Below are 20,221 nucleotides of genomic sequence, written 5' to 3'. Positions count from 1 at the left end.
AGTAGTAACTGTGGGAAGGTCAAATATGTGTTTTAGAAACATAAAAATGGCATCCCGAAGTAAACATTCCAGCCAAAATAATATGGCCTTGATTTTTCTCAGCCAATAAATTGGGAAAGCATCGTTGTGTAAATACATTGTAAGCTAGGAAATTTTCATGTGAACAGTACTGTGTTTATGACAGTGTTCAGAATAGCAGTCTTGCCAGAGGAGATGTCAGACAATCCTCCTGTTCTTTCTTTCTTGCTCTTGTTGAAGCACCAAACCATATGGCAAATTAAGCCTGATTTTTATTAAACTTTTCATTGTACTGAGCTTAGTGTGAACTGGGAAATGCACTTTCTTTGAACTATGCAGCCTTTATATAAGCATCTTAATTAGGAGATGTTAATGTTCTTCCTTACATTCCTGGGAGTATGTAGCTCCCTCTTGTGGCTAATTAAACATTTTAAAGAATCATACTTCCAAAAATTACTTTTTGTGCAACCACTGTTGCTCTTGAAGAAACAATGCGGTGGTACATGGAGCCTCTCTAACCTGGCTTCTTATCACTATATCAGGCATAAGTCGGTGTGCAACAACTAGATGCATAGATGGGTCAATAGATAGGAGAGAATGGTCTGTACATACCTGCACCATGAATGTGACTGATTCCTGAAGCTTTCCAAAAGCTGAATGGACACATCCAGTCATTTGGAAAAAAAATGTGCTGTCTGGTAACTTTTGGTCCTATACATTATGTGCTTGAAGAATGGTTTACAGCGAAAGTGGAGATGAGATATGGGATGTGTGTTAGCTCCAAGGAGTGCAGATCTTTCGGGTACCACACTGGGATGTCTTGCCATCAAACTCAACATTAAGGTCTTGGCCAGTTTTGGAGTTGAGAGGAAATTTTCCCTCCGGTCAGGTTTGCAGGGACCCTTATTATTATTATTATTACACTCCTTCCTTTCTATCTAGTGTGGAAAAAGGTCTGTATATGATTATCTGGAATTTTTCTGATCAATTCCCTTGCACAGCCTGCGATTTGTTTTGTTTTCTTTCTGTGGCTTGTTCCACCTGGGGCATCGCGCCTATACTGCAGCTTAAATTTTTATTAAAAAGTTAGGTGATGTTTGATGCCTATGATGGAAATGGCTGTTGTGTAGACATCTCTGGATTAGAATTTTGTGCTGGCCTGTGGCTGACTTCAGGCCTTTCAAACCACTGTTCTTATATTGGATGGGAAGGTGCACTTGTCTTGTAATAAGCCTCAAAAATCAGGGCAGAAGACGATTGATTCATCTTTTCCCTACAAAAGCGAGCATTGGTCATGACATTGCAAAATCATAAACGGAGCTTTATGTTAAGAATAACACATACTTTTATGCTTGGTGTTAAAAAAATACTAGAGATTGCTCAAAAAATGAATTGAACAACTGGTAGCTTTTCAGTAGGAGCAATTAAGTTTCAGTTTCACCACAAAACCTGAAGTAACAAAGTTACTTTGCCCTCTTGTCACCTGCAATATTGTCTGCCTCTGTGTTTTGGCATGACATACTCAAAAATACACGAGAAGAACACTTCATCCATTAGTGTTTCTAACTTGGAAGGAGGAAGGAAAAAAAAGAAAGATGAAATGGGTGTTTACTTTGAAATTTCTCCCTTTCCCAAAGGCTCTGAGAATTGAAACTTTATCTCTGAAAATGCTGATTTCCTATTTCATAACTCGTGGCGATTTTTTCTCAATTAAAATAAAGGAATAATGATTATGGAGTTTAGTCAAAATCTCACTGCCCAGTAATCTGCAAACCAGTGTTGCTGAACCCACAGCAATAGAGCAATAAACATGTATTTCCTCAGGGACATCGTTAAACACCCTGCATATTTATGATCTCAAAATGGGAGCAGGTCCAGATTTGTAAGGCCACTTTTTCCCTTCCTCTTCCTGAACTGTAATTCAGACCAGCATATAAATATTTCTCTTAATGTTTCTGCAGAAATATTAACAATATAAAATTTCTAGAAACAAAAGAACATGAAACAGCAGAGGAAAGGAATGGCTTGGCAAGATTGTCAGCCTTAAAGGGCAAGATTAATTTATAATCCTTCTAGATTCTGGTGTACAAATACAAATCTGCAAAGCATGTAGCTTATAACAAGCATTGTGTAGCTCTGCAAGTTTACATATGCTACTGTCACTAATGTGAGACAGCCTTGAAATTGGATTTTTAAGGATTTTTTTCTTATGGGGAAATAAGGTAGTGCTAGTAACAAGGAGTTCCCATACGTGTGTGTATATCTTTATAAATATACACATAAATTTGTGAAGTGGAGGAATTCTAACTGTGTGACTAAGCAGAGTTCTGGGCAGGATACCCAGATGTTTTCATGAGGAGTTTTTTCCCTTGGTTTAAAATCCTGGGAAAGTAGGAAGTAGAAGGGAAAGGGGGGGCAGCAGCCTGAAAGCAGTCTATTTTGTAATGACTTTACAATAGCTAATAAAAAGGACTGACTAATCAGAAAATAATGTGTGGGGCCATCTGGGTTGGGTAAGGGTTGTTGTGAAATAAGTCCGCTTTATGCCACTCAATGGAACATGCCTTTCTTTTTTTTTTCGTAAGCTTCTAGCTGTTGTATCATTGTAACTGAAAAAAGAAATAGAATTAAATAAAATGTCAAATTCTAGACATAGAGTGAATACAGTAGCAATGGAATAGTAGAAACTTTACATAGTGAAATGGGAGACAGTAAAGGTAGGAACGGGCTAAGGACATGAGTAGCTTTTCCAGGGTTTAACACAAGAATTTCACAGTGTTTTCTGACGGATTTAAATAATATTTTATAATTATATTTTATCATGAACCTGATTATATCATTATGCATTATTGGCAGGGAATATACCTCAACATTAGATAAAAGATCGAAATGGCTTATGTGGTTTTAGAATTATTTTAAAAGTTTTTATAATACGGCCTGTATCTTCTTGTTTCCTGCCACGCAGGTCATCATCAGTGAGGGGACGGAGGGAGCAAAGTTTCGACTCTCTGGTAAGGGAGTAGATCAAGACCCAAGAGGAATTTTTAGAATCAATGAGATCAGTGGGGATGTCTCCGTCACCCGAGCCCTTGACAGAGAAGCAATTGCTAATTATGAGGTGAGTACTCATAGCAATAGGATCTCTGCCTCTACGTTGGTTATATATATTTTTTGAATGAGTATTTGTTGATGTATGAAAGGGTTGCAGTTATTGAAGTCTAAATTACAGCTACAGTCCTATAAAATTTCCAGAAGAACTGTTTGTCCTTTGCAAATGGTAAATGTGTTTAATTTTTACATGCAATCAAAACTCTGCTTTCTGCATGTAACTTCTGTCATTTATCTTCAGTAGAAATACTTCTGAATACCATGTGTGCATTTGATTTGTGAATACAAAATCATGTTTGGACAAAAGGAGATCTTTTTGGGAAGTTGCCACTAAGGTACTACATGGTTATGCTTTTTCTTTTTTATAGTCAAGCTGTCAATGGAATACACTATTGAACTCCATTTTTAGTAATGGGTATCTTTTACTAGAGATAAAGAAGCTTCTGTTAATATGCAAATGTTAGCAGATACGTCTCTGTCAGATGTATGTCTCCTACAAAGATTTTACTAAAGATTCCTTCCCTTGTCAATAAATGTTGTGTTTCTTCCTATTGAAATTCTAACAAACAATCTCTGAAATCTGTAAAATAACTGCACCACAATGCCCTGAAATGCATAGTGTTAACAGAGGATCTGTCAATTCGCATTTTCTGTCTAGCTCTTGAAATGTGCAGTCAGATAAATTATGTCTGATCACTTCGATATAGATGAGCCGCAGAATTCAAAATGCGGGATGGTTAGTACGTATGCATGTTGCTGCTTCTGCCGCAGCATGGGGGACTGACCTCCGTGCCCTCATGCGGCAGGGAGCGTGCGGTACTCCAGCCCGTGGCAGAGGCAGGCTCTGGTGACAGTTCTGACTGCCGTCCCTGACCTCCTTGTTTTGTCTTCTGCTGTGTAGTAATTGATACGTGTCCTTTCAATCCTGTTTCTCTCCTCCTCTGGAAGAGTTTGCCAGTTAGATGACTCGTCATACTTGCTCAAACAGCACTGCTAAAATCTACCATATGTTGGTTTTCAACACTTAAACATCTATTTCTCATCCGGGTCCACAGTGAAATATATGTTAACCACTCGCATAGTATTTATGGTAGTTACTGATGTCCTCCTTCAAAGAAAAACATTGCAGTTTCTCTTTTTAACACTGTTCCTCATCTTCATTTACCAGCTGTTTCTTATTTTATCGGTGGCTTTCCACCTTAATGTGTTCAGTATAAACCTTGAATATTTTTTTACTGGGAAATCATAGTAGTCTCTTCAACCTAATGCATCAAACCACAAATGGCCCTCGTATCTGATCTGGCAAAGCATACACTTAAATTAAGACAAAAACATTGCCCTAGAGGAGCTTTTTTGAAGCAATGCAAATTATATACAAGTAGTGCAGTGTAGTAGGTTATGTAGAGCAATGTAAATGTATACCGTAATAGGCAGTAGTGCTTTCTAACCTGTTACATAGCACTCTGCTCAGCATGCTCACTGGCATCCTGTTGTGCAAAATGTAGTTGAAAAGTTCTGTGGGAGAACCCTCAACTCGATTAGTCTGTCTTTGAATCCAGCCCATTGTTTTCCAATGAAGATGTATCATGGTGTCAGGAAAGCAGCAGGATTTTCTCCCTCATTTCCTTGGTGTACACTGAAAGATGAATTACCTGAAAGACCCTTAAATTTCTGTGAAAAGTATGTTTGGTTTCTGTTTTTGTTTGAGCTCCCCTCCCCCACCCAGTACTGATGTCCTGAAAGAAAAAGGTCAAAGCAAAGGGCAAAAAAGGAAAGAATAGATCTCCATGAAAAAATACAAATTCTTTGCAAGCTGTCATACCAAGGAGTATGTAATCAGTGGTGGGGCAAGGATAAAAAGGTGAAATCTGTTTGGATCATTCTAGCTACGCAGAGGGTTGCTGTGCATGAGCACTGATTTTTTTTTCCCTATACTTAGTGCATAGATACACAAGGGATGAGAATTAAAAGATATTAATAGGGCACAAAATAGATCTTTAGCCGTCAGTGTTTCATAGAACCTTTGCAGATTTTACTATATGTGTACCTCAAAATGTCTTAAAATAATATTTAATCTGTTATAAAAATTTGTTGTTGTTTGTTTCATTGAATGTCTGAAATCCTGCTTTTTGCTGCCCTCTTTCTCCTGGAGGAATATTGAAAAACCTGTAGGACTTTTCCCATATATTCATTAAAAACAAAATCTGTCTGAGGGTCAGGGCCTGCTAGTCTATTTGATGCAGCACAGTTGCATGGGAGTTGTGTTTTCAGATGAGTTTAGATACTCTGTTAGCAAACAAAACTCAAGCTGGCTAGAGGAATGTAAGGCAGCTACACTAATGAACCCCCACCGCCCCAAAACAGACTTATTTATCCCATTGATTGATGAGTTTATTTTTTGTGAAATCAGTTAAATTGTTCAAAAATAGACAAGTGTGTGAAACTCTACCAAAATATTAATGTTGGGATGATTAATTGCCATAGTCATTCTGACCTAATCACCTGCACGTTTGAAAATGCGATGGTTTCTATTGAGAAAATGAAAGTGTGCCAGAGGAGGCTGGGTGAGACAGCAGAAGTCCAAAAGCCACTACAGTGAAATTAGCCATTAGTAATTACTTTTTTTCTCATGTGTATGGAAGTATGCTAATGAAATCATGTTTGCTAATGGAAAAAGGTAGATGCTTCTGGTGTGTTTTTCCTGTAACTTTGTGGGGTGCCTTCTTAAAGGTCAGAGAATGTCAGTCAGCTTCAGCTTTAAGTGAAAGCTGCTTATGAAGAAGAGCAGGAGGATGTGAGGATGTAAGATGTTGTTATGCCCAGCAAAGCCAGACTGGCTTAGAAAAGTGTGTAGTAATTCTTTTTTTCTTCTAATGAGGTCTGATAAAGAGCATCCTGACAGGAATTCTGGATCAGAGTAAACCACTGGATTTACACTGAATTATTTTATTTTGGGGCTTCCTACAGCCTGTTGATGAAACAACCAAATGATGCTCTGAAGAAGGGGTTTAAGCAGCATATGGGCATATTATTGAATTGTTTCTGGGTTGGTGAGATAAGCAGGTAGCCTAGAGCCCTCATTTAGTGGCAGTAAAAGGTGTTCTGTTGTACAAATATGCTCTCAGAAATAGTGTCTTTTGTTTTCTCTAAAGGTTTGAATTAATATGACTAGTTGGAAATCTCAGACAATGGCCAAATAACTTATTTATTTCCTATTGAAAAATGCAGATGTGAAAAAAACAGATAAAGAACTTGATGGGGAAACTTAAGATGGATTTTCTAGCCCAGATCAGTGAGGTACGCACCATCCAAAAATTGCTGATAATCTCTGCAATTCTGAGTCCGCTTCAGATCCATAGTCTTCTCTGATTCCAGCAAAGCAGAAACACTAGTGACTTTTCAGTTGCATCTTTTAGCAAAAAAATCAAAAGGATCAAGTGCTTCTAGAAAGAGCTGCAATAACAGAACTAAAGGACTGCAATGAATTTGGAAGCCTAGTTGTGCTAAGCGTAGATAAGACCAGTGAACTGGGAAACAAAGGTTCCAGTAGAGGGCCAGTGAATACTGGCTCAAAAACAGTGGTTATGGGGTAATCTGTTAATTAAAAGCATTCAGCTTGCTTTCAAAACCTCACATTTACATAGGTAATTAATTTGTAGGCACAATGCTGTCATGTGAGTAAAAATACAAAGAGGTGCATATATCGATTACTATGACCAAGATAACAAAAATTGCTAAGTTAAAGAATTACGTTTTGTTCTTTACTCAGTTAGGCAGGCTCAGAAGAAATGGGAACAATATTCCATTAACTTTTTATGGTTAATGCATGAGATTTTGGTTAGGCATTCCTTGGGTACAGGACAAAGCCTGAAGTGATATGAACTTGTTTCCCGTCACTTATCACTGCATGTGATCCCCGCAGCAGTAAAATCCAGTTCTGTAACCTCTTAAGCTTGAGTGGTAACTTGCCAGCCAGTCAGTGGAGGGGGGCTTTTGGTCAGGTCTCAAGATTTTAAAGGATGTTGCCATCATTGATGGGATTTTTCATAACTGCTTGCCAAGTGTAAATATGTGTGGAGGAGAAATAATCAGAAGGTGATCCTTTGCAACGGTGGTATGAAGAAGCGTCATAAAACTATTCAGCGACAGTGTGACCAAATTTACCTGGGCAATTTGAACTGTTGATGAAGAGTTAGCTTTAATTATTTTTTAAGTGAAGAGCTTTATTTGCTTTAGAAAATTCTTAACAAGCAGAGGTGTGAAATCAGCTTTCAGCTTGTTTTGTAATGGCAGATCACACTTCTGTGAAAGCATGCCTTGCAACAGGTAGTGGCAGACTGAGGTATTTAGAAAACTTATTTAACAGGACTAAAAAGCAAATTAGGACTCTTCGGTTTAGGTAGCATTGTTTCTATATGTTGGATAACAATTAGACTGAGAATAGGCTAAAGAATTCAGACCAATCAGCAGCACCCAAATCTCTAGTGTGGGCTGCTTCAGTTTGGGTTACATGAGACTGTTGTTTCTGCGACAGCCAAACATTTAGGGTGATGCTGCAGTCCTAATGGACTCTACTTCTGTGTCTAATATAGAATAATGGAAATGTGTCTCAATCATGAGGAAAACTAGCTTGGTCAGGTGCCAAGGAGTATTTTCTGAGAAAGATTTTTAAGTACCTGAATGCATTTTTGCAGTTACTGTGAAAGTATTACTGTAGCAAAAAACCTAGCAGTGAACAGCTGTAATTTATCCTGTACAGAAGAACGAATTTGTCTTCTGTGTAAGTCCATTTTAGTGCAGCCACATCCTTTTTGGAATGATTTATCATATCCTGATACATCATCTCTGCAATAGGTAGTGTGGAGATATATAGACAGCACACAGAAGCATGTTTCTCTTTGAGCAGGAAAACCATAAACTTACTCCTAACTTCAGGACTGGTCTAAACTGTATTTTAATCTTGGTTATCTGTGCTGGAAGAATTGTTTGAAGTGTAAGTGATCTGCGCTGACTTGAGCTGAATCCAGTTGATGGGGAACATCAGACTTCAGTCATCTCCCATGAATATACTGAAAAAAAGAACTCAGCCTTCCATGGGAGGAGGGGTTTGGTCTTGTAGAGATGTAAGTTTCAGTAAAATGTCCTTGATTTAATTAAAACATCAGTAATACACAGAGAAAAGCCTGTAAAAATACTGGTCCTCCCAAACTGCATTGGTTACATCAAAGAAGCTTGGAATAATGGCAGAGTACAAACATTCAGGGCAGAATCCTGATTAGTTAGCAAGGAGAAAAGAAAATAAAATTCACTGAAACAAAAAAGAATTCTTGTGCAGCTATTGGATATGACTATTAAGCTAGAAACTTATATAAATGAGCTGTAGTTAGATCAGCTGAGAATTCCGGCAGTGAAAAAGATCTCTGTAACTTGTGTTACACGCGTATATGTAGCGAGTGCATGAGATATTTTATGTTTTTTTTTTTTTCTTTATATTGATACATTTATATATACATTCATTAATGTGTTCACATGTCAGGGCACCAGGTAAGTTCAGAGGACTGGTTTGAATTAATTTCATATTTTGACTACAGAGAGAGAAATGAATGCTGACTGAGAAATTGCCATTAGGTTGTTGCCCGGCAGCATTACTTGAAATTTAGCTACCCGTACATGGACTTCTGAGTAAGCAAGCTGATGATAATGCCTATGCAAAAGAGGAAAATTCATCCCTGTGAATGCTAAAAATAATTAATTGCTATAGGTAGGATCTCAAAACAACATGGGCAGCCTCTTGAGAAAACAGTGAATTCCCTCTGTCACGGCTGCACATGAAGGAACTGCAGGCTGCTCCCTATCCTGAGGCTGGCATAATAATCTTAACGAAGCACAGAGACTTATGTCTCAGCAGTTGCGCTCCTGTCCGTGTAATGGTCACAGGCTATGATTTCTACAGACCTGTATAAGCACAGCAGCAGGCTTAATGTCACAAATTGGTCAATTCACAGCTGAAACTCATTTACACTGGTATTCCAATATAGGTATTTTTATATAGGAAGAGGAAATCAACTCTACTTCTATATCAGAATCCCTTCTACTTCATCAAGTCTTGAAGATACAAAATGCAGGAAGTTCTGGTAGTCTGATCTGGGGCAACGTTGCTCTGTCATTACATTCCTTTCTGAAACTTACACTGGCGAAAAGTTTTGGAGCAGCGAAGTTTCGCTACTGTTGATGGTGTGTTAGGGTGATTTGTGTGAATGTGACCACGCAAGTTCTGTTACCGATAGAGAGCTCCGTCGGTTATACCAATCTCACCTTTCAGCAACACCTTTATTCCAGTGCAACTTCGCAGCGTCGCCTGGCTGAGACGCCTTGAATGGATCTAAGGTGCTTGAAATGAGGCTCTGTGTGTTTCTCCGTCTCTCATTAACAAGTGACTGCTGGTGCCTGTCACGTCCAATAAAGCATTCTGTCCAGAAAATGGCATTATTCTCTGGAAGACTCTTATGGAAACTTGTTCTTTGTTCTGACAATACCGGCTTGGTGCTGAACTTTGTTTCTGACGTGATTGCTCACGACTTAACACTGCTTTTACTTGTATGGGGAAAGGGTGAATCTGTCAACCTAAAAACCCACTTTTATCTAAAAACTAAGAGTGATGGATTAGTCAAAAAAATTGTTGCTTCCTTTTCTTTTGTAACAAATGGATTTAGACATAAAAAGCATTTTTTTAGGATGCCATAAATTGGAGAAAAACAGGTATAGTTTGTTAAAAGATAGTATTTCTTTTTTTTTTTTTAAATTGAGATTATGAAATGGAAGGATTATGTATTAACAGATATTTCATCAAACCTGGAAGCAGAAATGCAACAACAGAAACAAACCCAGCAGAAACAAAGCCTAGATCCTTCGATGAGATCTCTACAGGCAGACTCCTGAGTTCATGGGGAGCTTTTTGGCATCGATTATGTATCAAAGTCAAAACCAAGGTGGTCATCATAACTGTGTGCATCAATCAAATATCTGAGCATGTAAATTTTATATAAAGTCACATTTCTTAAAAGTACGATTTAAAAAATTGCTTGCACAGCTGGGATATAAATGGGATTTCCAGCTACTGGAAATATCTCTCTTTCTCCCAAGGTTGGTTTATGGGATAAAAAGAAAACCTGGCAGGAAATGAAGTTAAAATTCATGTTATTTTTATGTATATTCTCCCATTTTGTCTTGGGGGAACAAGATATCTATTTTATATAAAGTTTCTAATTTACCATATCTTGTTCATTTTTACTGTAAGTAGTCTATTCAATACATACTGTAGGTCTTAATGTTATGAGATATCAGCAGGGTACTGTGTTTCATTTCAGAAGCCACTAGCATCCTCATATCATTTTTGTGGAAAGCATACAAAAGTCAACAGTTAGTTTTCTTGAAGGGCATATGCTTTATTCTTAGGTCTAACTGCTTGCATGGCTTTGACATTCCTGCTGTTCAACAGCACTTGTCATATCATTTGTAGGAGGAACAGAGTGAAGTTTTGTTAAATGGAAAAATCAGCAAAGGTTTGTTTATAACCTATAACCACCAGGACAAGGTAGTGGGCTTGGATTTCCACGCTAAAAATAACCCAAGCTCCAAACACCAGGCAAAATTAGTATTTTCTCATAGAAGAGTGGGAGGTGGAAATGCAGAGTAGTAAGAAAACAAAGAAAAATTGGAGTTTACTGAGACAGTAGCAAGTGACACAAAATTTGGTTTCATGGTGGTTTTGTTTGTTTGGTTGTTATTATTTTCTAATAGAACACCACTCCTGAAAAGAATAATGATGTGTTCAGTAAAACAAGAGGAGACTAATAACATTTTTGTCATGTTTATAGCCTGTGAAACTACTTTTGCTATTACATTCTAACTGTATTTTAAGGCATTGAAATGTCATCATGATACTTCTTCAGCCTTCAGCATGATGTTTCTTTGTTTCCTTTCCTTGTCTATTTGTATTATAGCAACCCTGGAACTCTTGCTGAAGGCTCACTGTTCTAGGTGCTGCATAAATACCTTGGAAGATGCTTTGGCCTTTCTCCAGACCGTATGTTTTCCTACAGTGAAAGGCAGGGGTCTTGCCTTGCAAACAACTGATGATTGTTCCCAGCCTTATGCAGTGATGGACGTGGCAGCAGTTTCACAGAGGCTGCTGATGTGTAATGCCTCTAGCAGGGGCATGTCAGGTCAGAATGGAGAGGAGGGAAAGACGAGGCCAGCTCCTACAGCTGCGGTCTGTACTATCCACTACTTTGTGTGTCCCAGTTCTTTACAGTTTGTCACATATTTTGTCTCCTGTGTACTCAGATGTGCCTGATTATGCTTATGGATGCAAAGGTGCATCTTAGAAGTTTAGAGAAAAGATGGGAACACTTTTTTTTGGTGGTGGTGCGGGTCAAACAACTTGGTTAGGAAATCTTTTTCCACTCAAAAACTTTTCTTGAACCTGTTTTGATACGTTGGCGTTCTGCCAAATAACCCCAGATTGTGTAGAAACTGAAAATCTTGCCCTTATGAATGCTGCGGAGGGTCCTGTTTCACCTCTTATTAGGGATATATTTTTTGTTTGGTTTGGGCTTTCTTTCTGGAAAAAGTGCTCAAGTTCTGAGCTTCTTGATCCTTTGCTAAGCATGGAAAACCCTTGCAGTGTGCGGTTTGAAATAGAGTGTGGCTGTGGCTCAAGTCAAAGTCCTGAAGGTCTGGCCTTACTTGTTATCCAACACTAAGCTTTTCCTAGTCCATTAGTAACATTCAGTATCCACTACAGGAATTTTTTAAGTTTGGCAGCTCAAATCTCCACATCTCTTGTTCCTCCCAGTCAGGAAAGTCATCTGTCTTACTTAGCTATTTGGTCAAAATTCAGAATCTTAATGTTTGAATTGCTGGAAAGACCTTAATTTCCATATCTATTTCTTTATCTTGGAGATGTGTGTCCATAACAACCTATATCTTCTTTTTTTTTTTTTTTGATGAAACCTGAGGTATGGTCTGTAATTATTTCTTTTTTTTTTTTTTTAAATAACAAGGGCAATGAATTAATTCTAGTTTTTGTCAATAATTTCCTGTCTGCAGCTAGCGGACCTGCTGTCTCCTTTCTGACCTCTTGTTCTTTATATACCTGAATAAAATCGTATTACCTATCTTATCCTCTCCTGCAATCTTCTTTTCATTTTCCACCTTCTTGCATCTTTTTTCCCCTTGCACTTTTAACTTCACACTATAACCTTCTACTCCCCCTGTCTTTTTTGATGTTTTATGTCATTCACTTACACTTTTCCTCCACTCTCTGCATTTCCTTATTCTGACATACTGACCTTATAAATAGCGTTGCTAGGGGTGTGCATAACCATCCCCTGAGTACAAATTTGTTTTGTTACTGTAGAGAGCCTTTCCGCTGTCTTTGTAAAAGCTGTACTGCTTTATCCATTCTAATCTGCTGTGTTCATAAGTAAATCTCTTTAGAAACCTTTGTTCTGGAAACTCTTGACTTTGGATTACTTACTACATGGCCTCCTTTTCTTCAGTTTTGGTGAAACACCCTAGGTAGTTAATATGTCATGCTAAGAAATTTTGGTGGAAAAATGAGTTCTGTTTCCAATTTAATGCTTTTTAGACTGTATATCTCTTCTGTCAAATTATGCAGATTGATTTAACTAGTATATAGTTTGCTGGAAATTCCTAGCATTTAGTTTATTAAAAATAATTCTAATAATTAATTCTGTCAACACTGGTCTGCTCAAAAGTGGTCAGCCTCGAAAACGGAGCTGTATAATATATCACTTGATATAATAATTAGTTCTGTGACTTCAGAACTGTGGTTTTAATACTTGATCTCTGTAAAATTATTGTAGGATAATAGGCCATAATTTTAAGGCTGTCCATACATGTGTTTGTGGCAAAAACACTAAACAGGTTTGTAATTTTTATGCAGAGGTAAGTTTTAATTAAATGTAGAGCGGCATGATAATTTTGCAAAATGTATTAAAAGAAATTGTATAAAATTAAGAAATAAGCATGCTTCAGTGATTCAGTTTGTGGATTCTGTGTTCTGTTGTGCATGTTTCTCTAACATCGTTAGAGGGAATTAGGCTACAACAAATCTCATCATTTAAATATCATGGTCCAGTTGAATATGCAGTTAAGAGATGTCCAAAAACTAATCTTTCTGCATCTGCTCACTCTTGCACAGAGCTTTAGGAGCCCTAATGATACAATTCTTTCATAGGGACCCTACTGTGGCATGTTCATTGTTAGGTATTTTTTTCCGTATCTGTAAAAGACTTTGAGGAAAAATGGCAGACTGGACCATGATGTCTCCATTATTGGAATGATACAAAAATTGCCATATGCTGTAAAATGAATTAAAAAAAAAATCCAAAGGTGATTGGAGTCCAGGATCACTTGCCTGTGTCATCTTCAAAGCTTTTTTACTGCTATATTTTAAGTCCACTGTAGGATTCATCTGTTTCTCAGGATGAGGCAGATGACCGGTTGTGGGTGGGTGATAATAAAATTTTATATTTTGATCTGTGGAAGTGAAATTAGAACCACTTGTGAGTTGTCTCCCTCCACCCTGAAATATATCAGCTGCCTTCCTGTTGCCACATTGATGGCAATTAACTGTTCTTGAGTAGTAGCCATGGTTAGAGCTGGCAGCATAATGTGACCCTGCACCTGGACCTAAGTTAACAAAATGACTGATGCTGCACTAACATAAATAGGATCCATTTTTCTCTTGCATCAGAGGTGAACTCTGTAGTGTTTACAAGAAATAAAATGTTGGAAAATGCATGTTTTGTGACTATAGTTCTGACTGATAAAATTTACCAGTAAGAGACTAATTCATATCCCACTCCACTTTATAAACAATACAGCTGTGCTTCAATCCGTTGCATGTGTGCGTGCGTGCAGGTAGCTCTTCTGCTATACTTTGATTAAATACCTACAAATACGTCCAAAAGTATGCATCAGTGCATAAACACAGACATATATCATAAACCTTAGCATATCCTAACAGACCTGTATGCAAGTACTGGGTCTATTCCACTTAAATCTCACTTCTGTTGCAGTCAGAGGTCCTGTTTCCGTGCTTGGCAGCATGGAATCACAGCGCACTATCATTATTTCTTAATTACTGTATTTCTCAGTTATTTGTGAAGACTTCAGTCATGCTGAACCTCAGGCATCCTACTCTCACTGTCTGAAATGTTACCTGTCCTAAGAAGTTAAAATATGGCAGAGCCCTAAAACTTGCCTGAGAGTTTGAGTGGTGCATTGAGTTCCTTTTCATCTGGCTTCTGTGCTTTTTCTGATCCACATCATCTGAATTTGCAAGTTCTTTCTGGCAATTATATATTTATCTCTTTAAAATGAAAATATGACAGGACTCAATAGGTGGAAATTCAAGAAAGCTGCTAACTGTAATGAAACTCATAAAAATGTAAGAGTTGGCAACACTGCACATTGCAAGCAACGCTGTGAGAATCGCCAGTTTTCCCTTTATTAGTCTTTTGTGGTGAAAACATTCATGGAAACAAGTGATTCTTCTGTGTTCACATTTTTTCTTCTTTAGATCTTTTCCCATGCATAATAGTAAATGAGTGAGAGGTGCAGGGGACTACAGTTATAATTATTTAGGGAGCATTGTTTGAAGAGACCTCTAATATTATGGAAATTTTACTTGGCATCATTTTGTTAACATGCAAATGCTAAAGGTCTTGCTTTATTTGTTCTGGTTTACTCGGGTCATTCCCAATTATTTCTTAATTAGATATGTTCCTTAAAATGAAGCTATATTTATGTGAACATGTTAATAACCTTTTTATTTCCTAGTACCTCATTAACAAGAGATGAGACTTTAGTTTAAGATTTTTCAACAGATAAATTGTTTATATCAGTTCATGTAAAACACCATATGTTTATACTCACATGATGGATCTTTTTGTCTTGAGGGGCTTTGCCTGTAATTTTTTCTTTAGAGGGTAGAACAGGTCTCAGTAGCTACTGGCAAAACTCGTTGTGCAGGTGTGTGACTAAAAGTTTGCAAGAACAGATACATTAACTGTAATTCCTGATCCTTTTGAAGTTATGCCATAAAGACATATTTTCTCTGAGAATGTTTCTATCTTATTCAAAACATTTTGTCTAAACTTGTTCAGCTGCTGGCAGCAGGAGCAGGGGCTGGTAAATGTTCTGCATCGATCTCTTCTGAAGTCCAGCACTGAAATGTAGAGGGTCGTAAAACACTCTGGTTGGGACTGAAGGCTCCCGAGTGGGAAAGCATGTGGGTCGAATATTGGAGAAAGTGGTATAGAGCCAGGAACCCCCTGTCTGAAACAGTTACATGCAAAAAAGGCTTGGAAAAATATTAATTTCTTTTTTCCTGTTTTGTCATTAGCACACGTGTTATATAGTGTACCCTGCTATGCACTTGTATTTGCAGTTTAAATTTGCAAAATAGAGATAGTTCGTCTTGGCAGAATTCTTCCCAACCTCTGCTCTGACTTTATTCTTAGTATTTATTTTACATAATGGTAAATCAGATATCTAAATACAATGCATTGAAAATACCTATTATCTATTTAAGGCTCTTTTTAATATATATTTCTTAAATATATTATTTATACATAATACACAGGTATGAATGCAGATTACAGATTTTATTTGTGGATGGGAACAAATAAAGCAATGTACTGCTGTTATGTTTCCGTTAGTTTTAGAAGTTTTAATACAGTTAAATAACAGCGTTATGATTTACTACTTAGGAATTACTAAGGGGGAGAAAAATCATGACAGTTCTAAACTACCAATTTTTCTTGTTTCTAAAACAATTTGTAAAAACTTTCATTTTTTCCTTGCTGCTAGGGAAACCTAGTGGAGAGGACAAAAAAAAGAGTAAAGAAATTGTTCTTAAAATAACGTATATTCCCTAAATGCTACGCAGCTTTACTGTATTTTACATTTTCCCCTCTAAAGAGGAAAGAAAATATTTTGATGTGGAAGAATACCCCTCTGGCTGGCTATTTTATATGAGCCTCTAGTTTCCCCATGGTCAGTGGGACAACTATCCCCCACTGTGTAGAGAGAGACTGAGCTTCCTTCAGCAGTGTTGGGACTCACAGGTCTGAAGGCCTTATTCCCAGCAACTGGAGTTTTTCCTTAGGGAGGGCGGCAGTCTTTCTTTGTCTCTGCCAGAAAACTGGAGCTTCCAATGGAGACTTGGAGAAAAAGCAGCAATTTTGGTCCTTGTCAGGCCTAAAGTGTTTCTAAGTTCAAATCTTGGGATATGAAAATTTGTGCTGTGTATTTGCTGTTCTCTGCAGGGTATGTCTAATGACACTGACCTTATTGAATCGTGGATCTGCCGTACATGAAACCAGTAAATTAAAGCACAATCTGCTATGTTTATGGGCTTTAAGAGCCAGCAAACTCATTCTCCAAACATGTAATTTGCTTGTCACTCAGCTTTGCAGAACACAGATGTGGCAGTACAGAAGCAGGAGACTGTAACTGCATTTGTAACCTTTAATAAATTAACAATACATCAATTTGAAAAACACAGTGCATTTTGTCAGGTTTTAAATTGCAAAATTAACACTCACTATTAATTTTAAGGCACTAAGTCATCTAATGATACTCATATTCAGTTCCTGTTAAACCTATTTGCAACAGATATTTTCAATGTATTTATTAAAGAAAATGCTTTAAAGGATTTGAGGTGTTTGAGGATATGCATGCATTTAATTACACTCCATTTCTTTATTGGTAGCTTTGATCAATGCTGTGCTTACTACCTCTACACATGCTTTGAACTCCTAGATGCAAGTGTATAAATAATTTCCCATGTCAATCCTTGGCTGATCTACCCAGGCTGAAGTATAAAAAGCAAGTTGTCTCCTAAATTCTAGTGAGTGGGATTAGTGAATTGATTAGTTGAATTCCGAATTAAAATTGCAATTAAAGGCAAAATTGTATCTCTTAGAAAGGCTTCAAGTAATTTCCCCAAAGTGTAGCAGTCAGATTACAAGCTTTTGACAAAGGTTTGCATTGTGAATAAAAACTGTTTTCAATAACCTTTTTCTCTGTTTATAAATCAAACTCTTAGAATAGTAGCAATTAGTAAGCAAAAGAGATGATCTTTTCTCTTTTTTTGCAGTTTTTCAGCATACAGAGGAAATTCCATTGATTTTTGAAAATACTGAAGATGTGATTCATAGAAAATAATTAGGCATAAATGCCATTAGTAGCATGTAATGATGTTTTTCCCAATAGGTTCTGCTCAAAGTATTTAAGATGACAGTGTGGGCATTGTATATTCAATCACAATTAATATTTATGGTGGATTGATACATGTTTTGCTGTAGCGGTCTCAGGGCATACTTCAGGCACAGTGATTTGCATTTGAGACTTAACCAGAACCTTCCCTGATGACAGATAAAATGCCAAGAATTTTATAAACGTGTTTATTCCTAATACTGGCAGTATTTTGCTCCTTTGTTATGAGGTTTCCCCCTTTTTCCTTCCTTGCGTTTTGTGCTGGGCTTTGTCAATATACATTGAAGTCTTTCTGAACACGTTTCTATCACTTATTCGATCTCCATCATCATTATTTACCCTTTTCAGTCTGTATATGTGATTGTCCGATGTTATTGGAAATGACCACAGAACCTGACCTTTTGATCTCAGCAGTTCTTGCAAAATATGCACATTTTAATCGCCTTATCCTGCAGACATCAAGAGCACATTCTATTCCCCAAAGAAGTAGTTTTAGTGATTTAGTAGACGCTACCCCTCATATAGCATCAGTAGTGACTCAAAGCTGCACCTATGTTTAAGGTTCCTTCGCTCCTGCCGATATCCTCATTCGGTTATGTGAGAAGCTAATGTGCTGCTGTTAGCTACTCAATTTTAATTTTGCTATTCAGCACCATAAATTATGGTATTCTATGACAAATGTAAAAGGTGTGATTTGAACCAATTATGCATTCTGCTCTGAATCCCGAAACTTTTGAGAAGCATATAATTATAGTAAGTCATATCCACCAGGTCAATTTTCTTTTATCTTTTTTACAAAGAACACTAGGACATACGTATGAGGCTTATAAGCACCGTAGTAAGCTAGACTTATTAAAGCTGCTTATTAATGAGAATGTTTTCCTTTTCATAACAGAAAACTTGTCCTGTGTGAGTAGCATGCAGAATTTAGCAGCTTCTGCACAGGCTATTTGCTTTATCCTAAACGGAAAAGAAATGGAGGAATGTAGGAAAGGAAGCCAGAGGTTCTTTACAAACTGGGGCTGAAATGTATAATTTTCAAAATACAAAAACTCCAAAGCACTTAGTGTTTAAGTAACTCTACGGCCCATTGATTTCACTTACTGTTAGATTTTTAGATACTAAGAATATCTTAAAACAGAATTTAGCTCTTTAAGAGATGTGGTAGATTATCCTCAATTTTCTATATTTTATATGACTTTGTGTAATTTTTTTTCTGCAGCTTTTTTTAAGGTTAAATGTGCAGGGAAGTAAATGCTCACTTTTTCCCTTGAGAAGCCAGTATTTCAGTTTCACTTCTCTGTTGTGTTAGATTTGGTTGTAACTTTTTTTCTAACAGCTGTTAGGGAATTCAGAGGATTTAAATAACCATTTTCTTAAAGGTGTTAGGGCCAGTTTTCTTTCTTTACTTATGCTGTCACCTTAATCTCACAGATTTGCTGCTTAAAGTCAGATACTAGTGCACTTACTATACTTATTCCATGACTAATGCCAAGTGGTTTAACTCATGCACGCATTGCTCAACAGTGGCGAGGTCAGCAGTGAGGTGATAGGTGGTGTCTTACCTGTCTCGGGTAGCATAACTGCATCAACAGAAAATGATAAGTCTTAGTTCCGTAGTGGACTAACTGCTTCCCACTGCGACTGACATATATTAAGCCAGAGGCCAATAATTTCAGTAGGACTGTTCATGAGGTAGGATTGAACTTCTAATACGAAAAAGGACGGAAGAGATAGACTGTTCAAAATAAACTCTGCTAACGAACAATGATTTGTTGTGTTAAATGTGGTGCTTACAAAACGAGATGGTTTCTTGTTCTACATATGTTGTGGTATTTTTTGCTGTATAATAATTTTCATTGTTGATGAGCAAGTGAGTAGAAAAGTGAATGTAAAATTTGGGATGTAAAAAAATTGGTATGTTCAAATTTTTGAGAGTTTTCTAAATGGGAATGATTACAAAATGTACACAGCGGTAAAGAATTTGGCTAGTTGCATTTGAAATCTGTGTAGCTCTGACAAACGCAGTTGTTCAGGAAACGAAGTTCTGGTGTTATGTCTCAGATACATACAACACATGAGATGCCAGGTCCAATTACCAGTCTGAAGGAGGTAAATCCATTATCCTTGGAAAAAGAGTCCACCATCAGGAGACATTAATTCAATGTGACACCAACTGGGGTGTTTATATACAGCTAATTGCAATATCAGACATTCTGCTCTAATTGAGTTTAATTGTGGCAAAATTGAAGTTAATTAAAAGTTAATGGTATAGAGCACATCATGTTGTTGTAAACTACGGGTATATGTTTCATATCCATATTACTGTTATTTAAATGGTGCTTTCAATAACTGTGCCTCATATTGGCACTTTGGAAATGCACTGTCATTGTTTTCACATCACTGAAAGTTTTTGTTTTGAGAAGGTGTGTAGAAATGTGTTCATTTTAAAAAAGCTTGACAAAGTTTAGGTTGGCTCATTATATCACAATGTAAGGGTCACAGGTGATGTTTCCAACTGCCCTGCTGAGGAAAGGGATGACTTTCTGAGAGTGCCAGTAAAATATGAGAAGAAAATTCTAGTTCACCGTAAGAGAAGGATATAATTTTTGACATTGTCCATCATACTTTCATAAGGAAATCTCAGTTTCCTCATCTTTCATGAATCTATCTTTTTCTAATTTTGTCTTATCCCTGGCTGTTCTGTCAGCATCTCTTCTGATGAATGTCCTTTCTGTGGGATTTGCCCTCGTCTGTCTTTATCACCTTCTGTCTCTGCACC

The 20,221-nt window shown here is 37.2% G+C and overlaps 1 protein-coding gene across 2 annotated transcripts in view; it reads left to right on the top strand.

The window, feature by feature from the left end:
- Nucleotides 1-20,221, top strand: part of CDH13 (cadherin 13) — a 515,166-nt gene that overhangs the window by 240,198 nt on the left and 254,747 nt on the right. For both annotated transcript variants that reach the window (XM_075101278.1, XM_075101277.1), the window contains exon 5: nt 2,984-3,136. In XM_075101278.1, coding sequence (XP_074957379.1) covers nt 2,984-3,136 — 153 coding nt within the window. The remainder of the gene's footprint in view (nt 1-2,983; nt 3,137-20,221) is intronic.

This window comes from Phalacrocorax aristotelis, chromosome 8 (genome assembly GCF_949628215.1).
Source record: "Phalacrocorax aristotelis chromosome 8, bGulAri2.1, whole genome shotgun sequence".
Lineage (NCBI taxonomy): Eukaryota > Metazoa > Chordata > Aves > Suliformes > Phalacrocoracidae > Phalacrocorax > Phalacrocorax aristotelis.
This window is presented reverse-complemented; position numbering and strand designations above follow the sequence as displayed.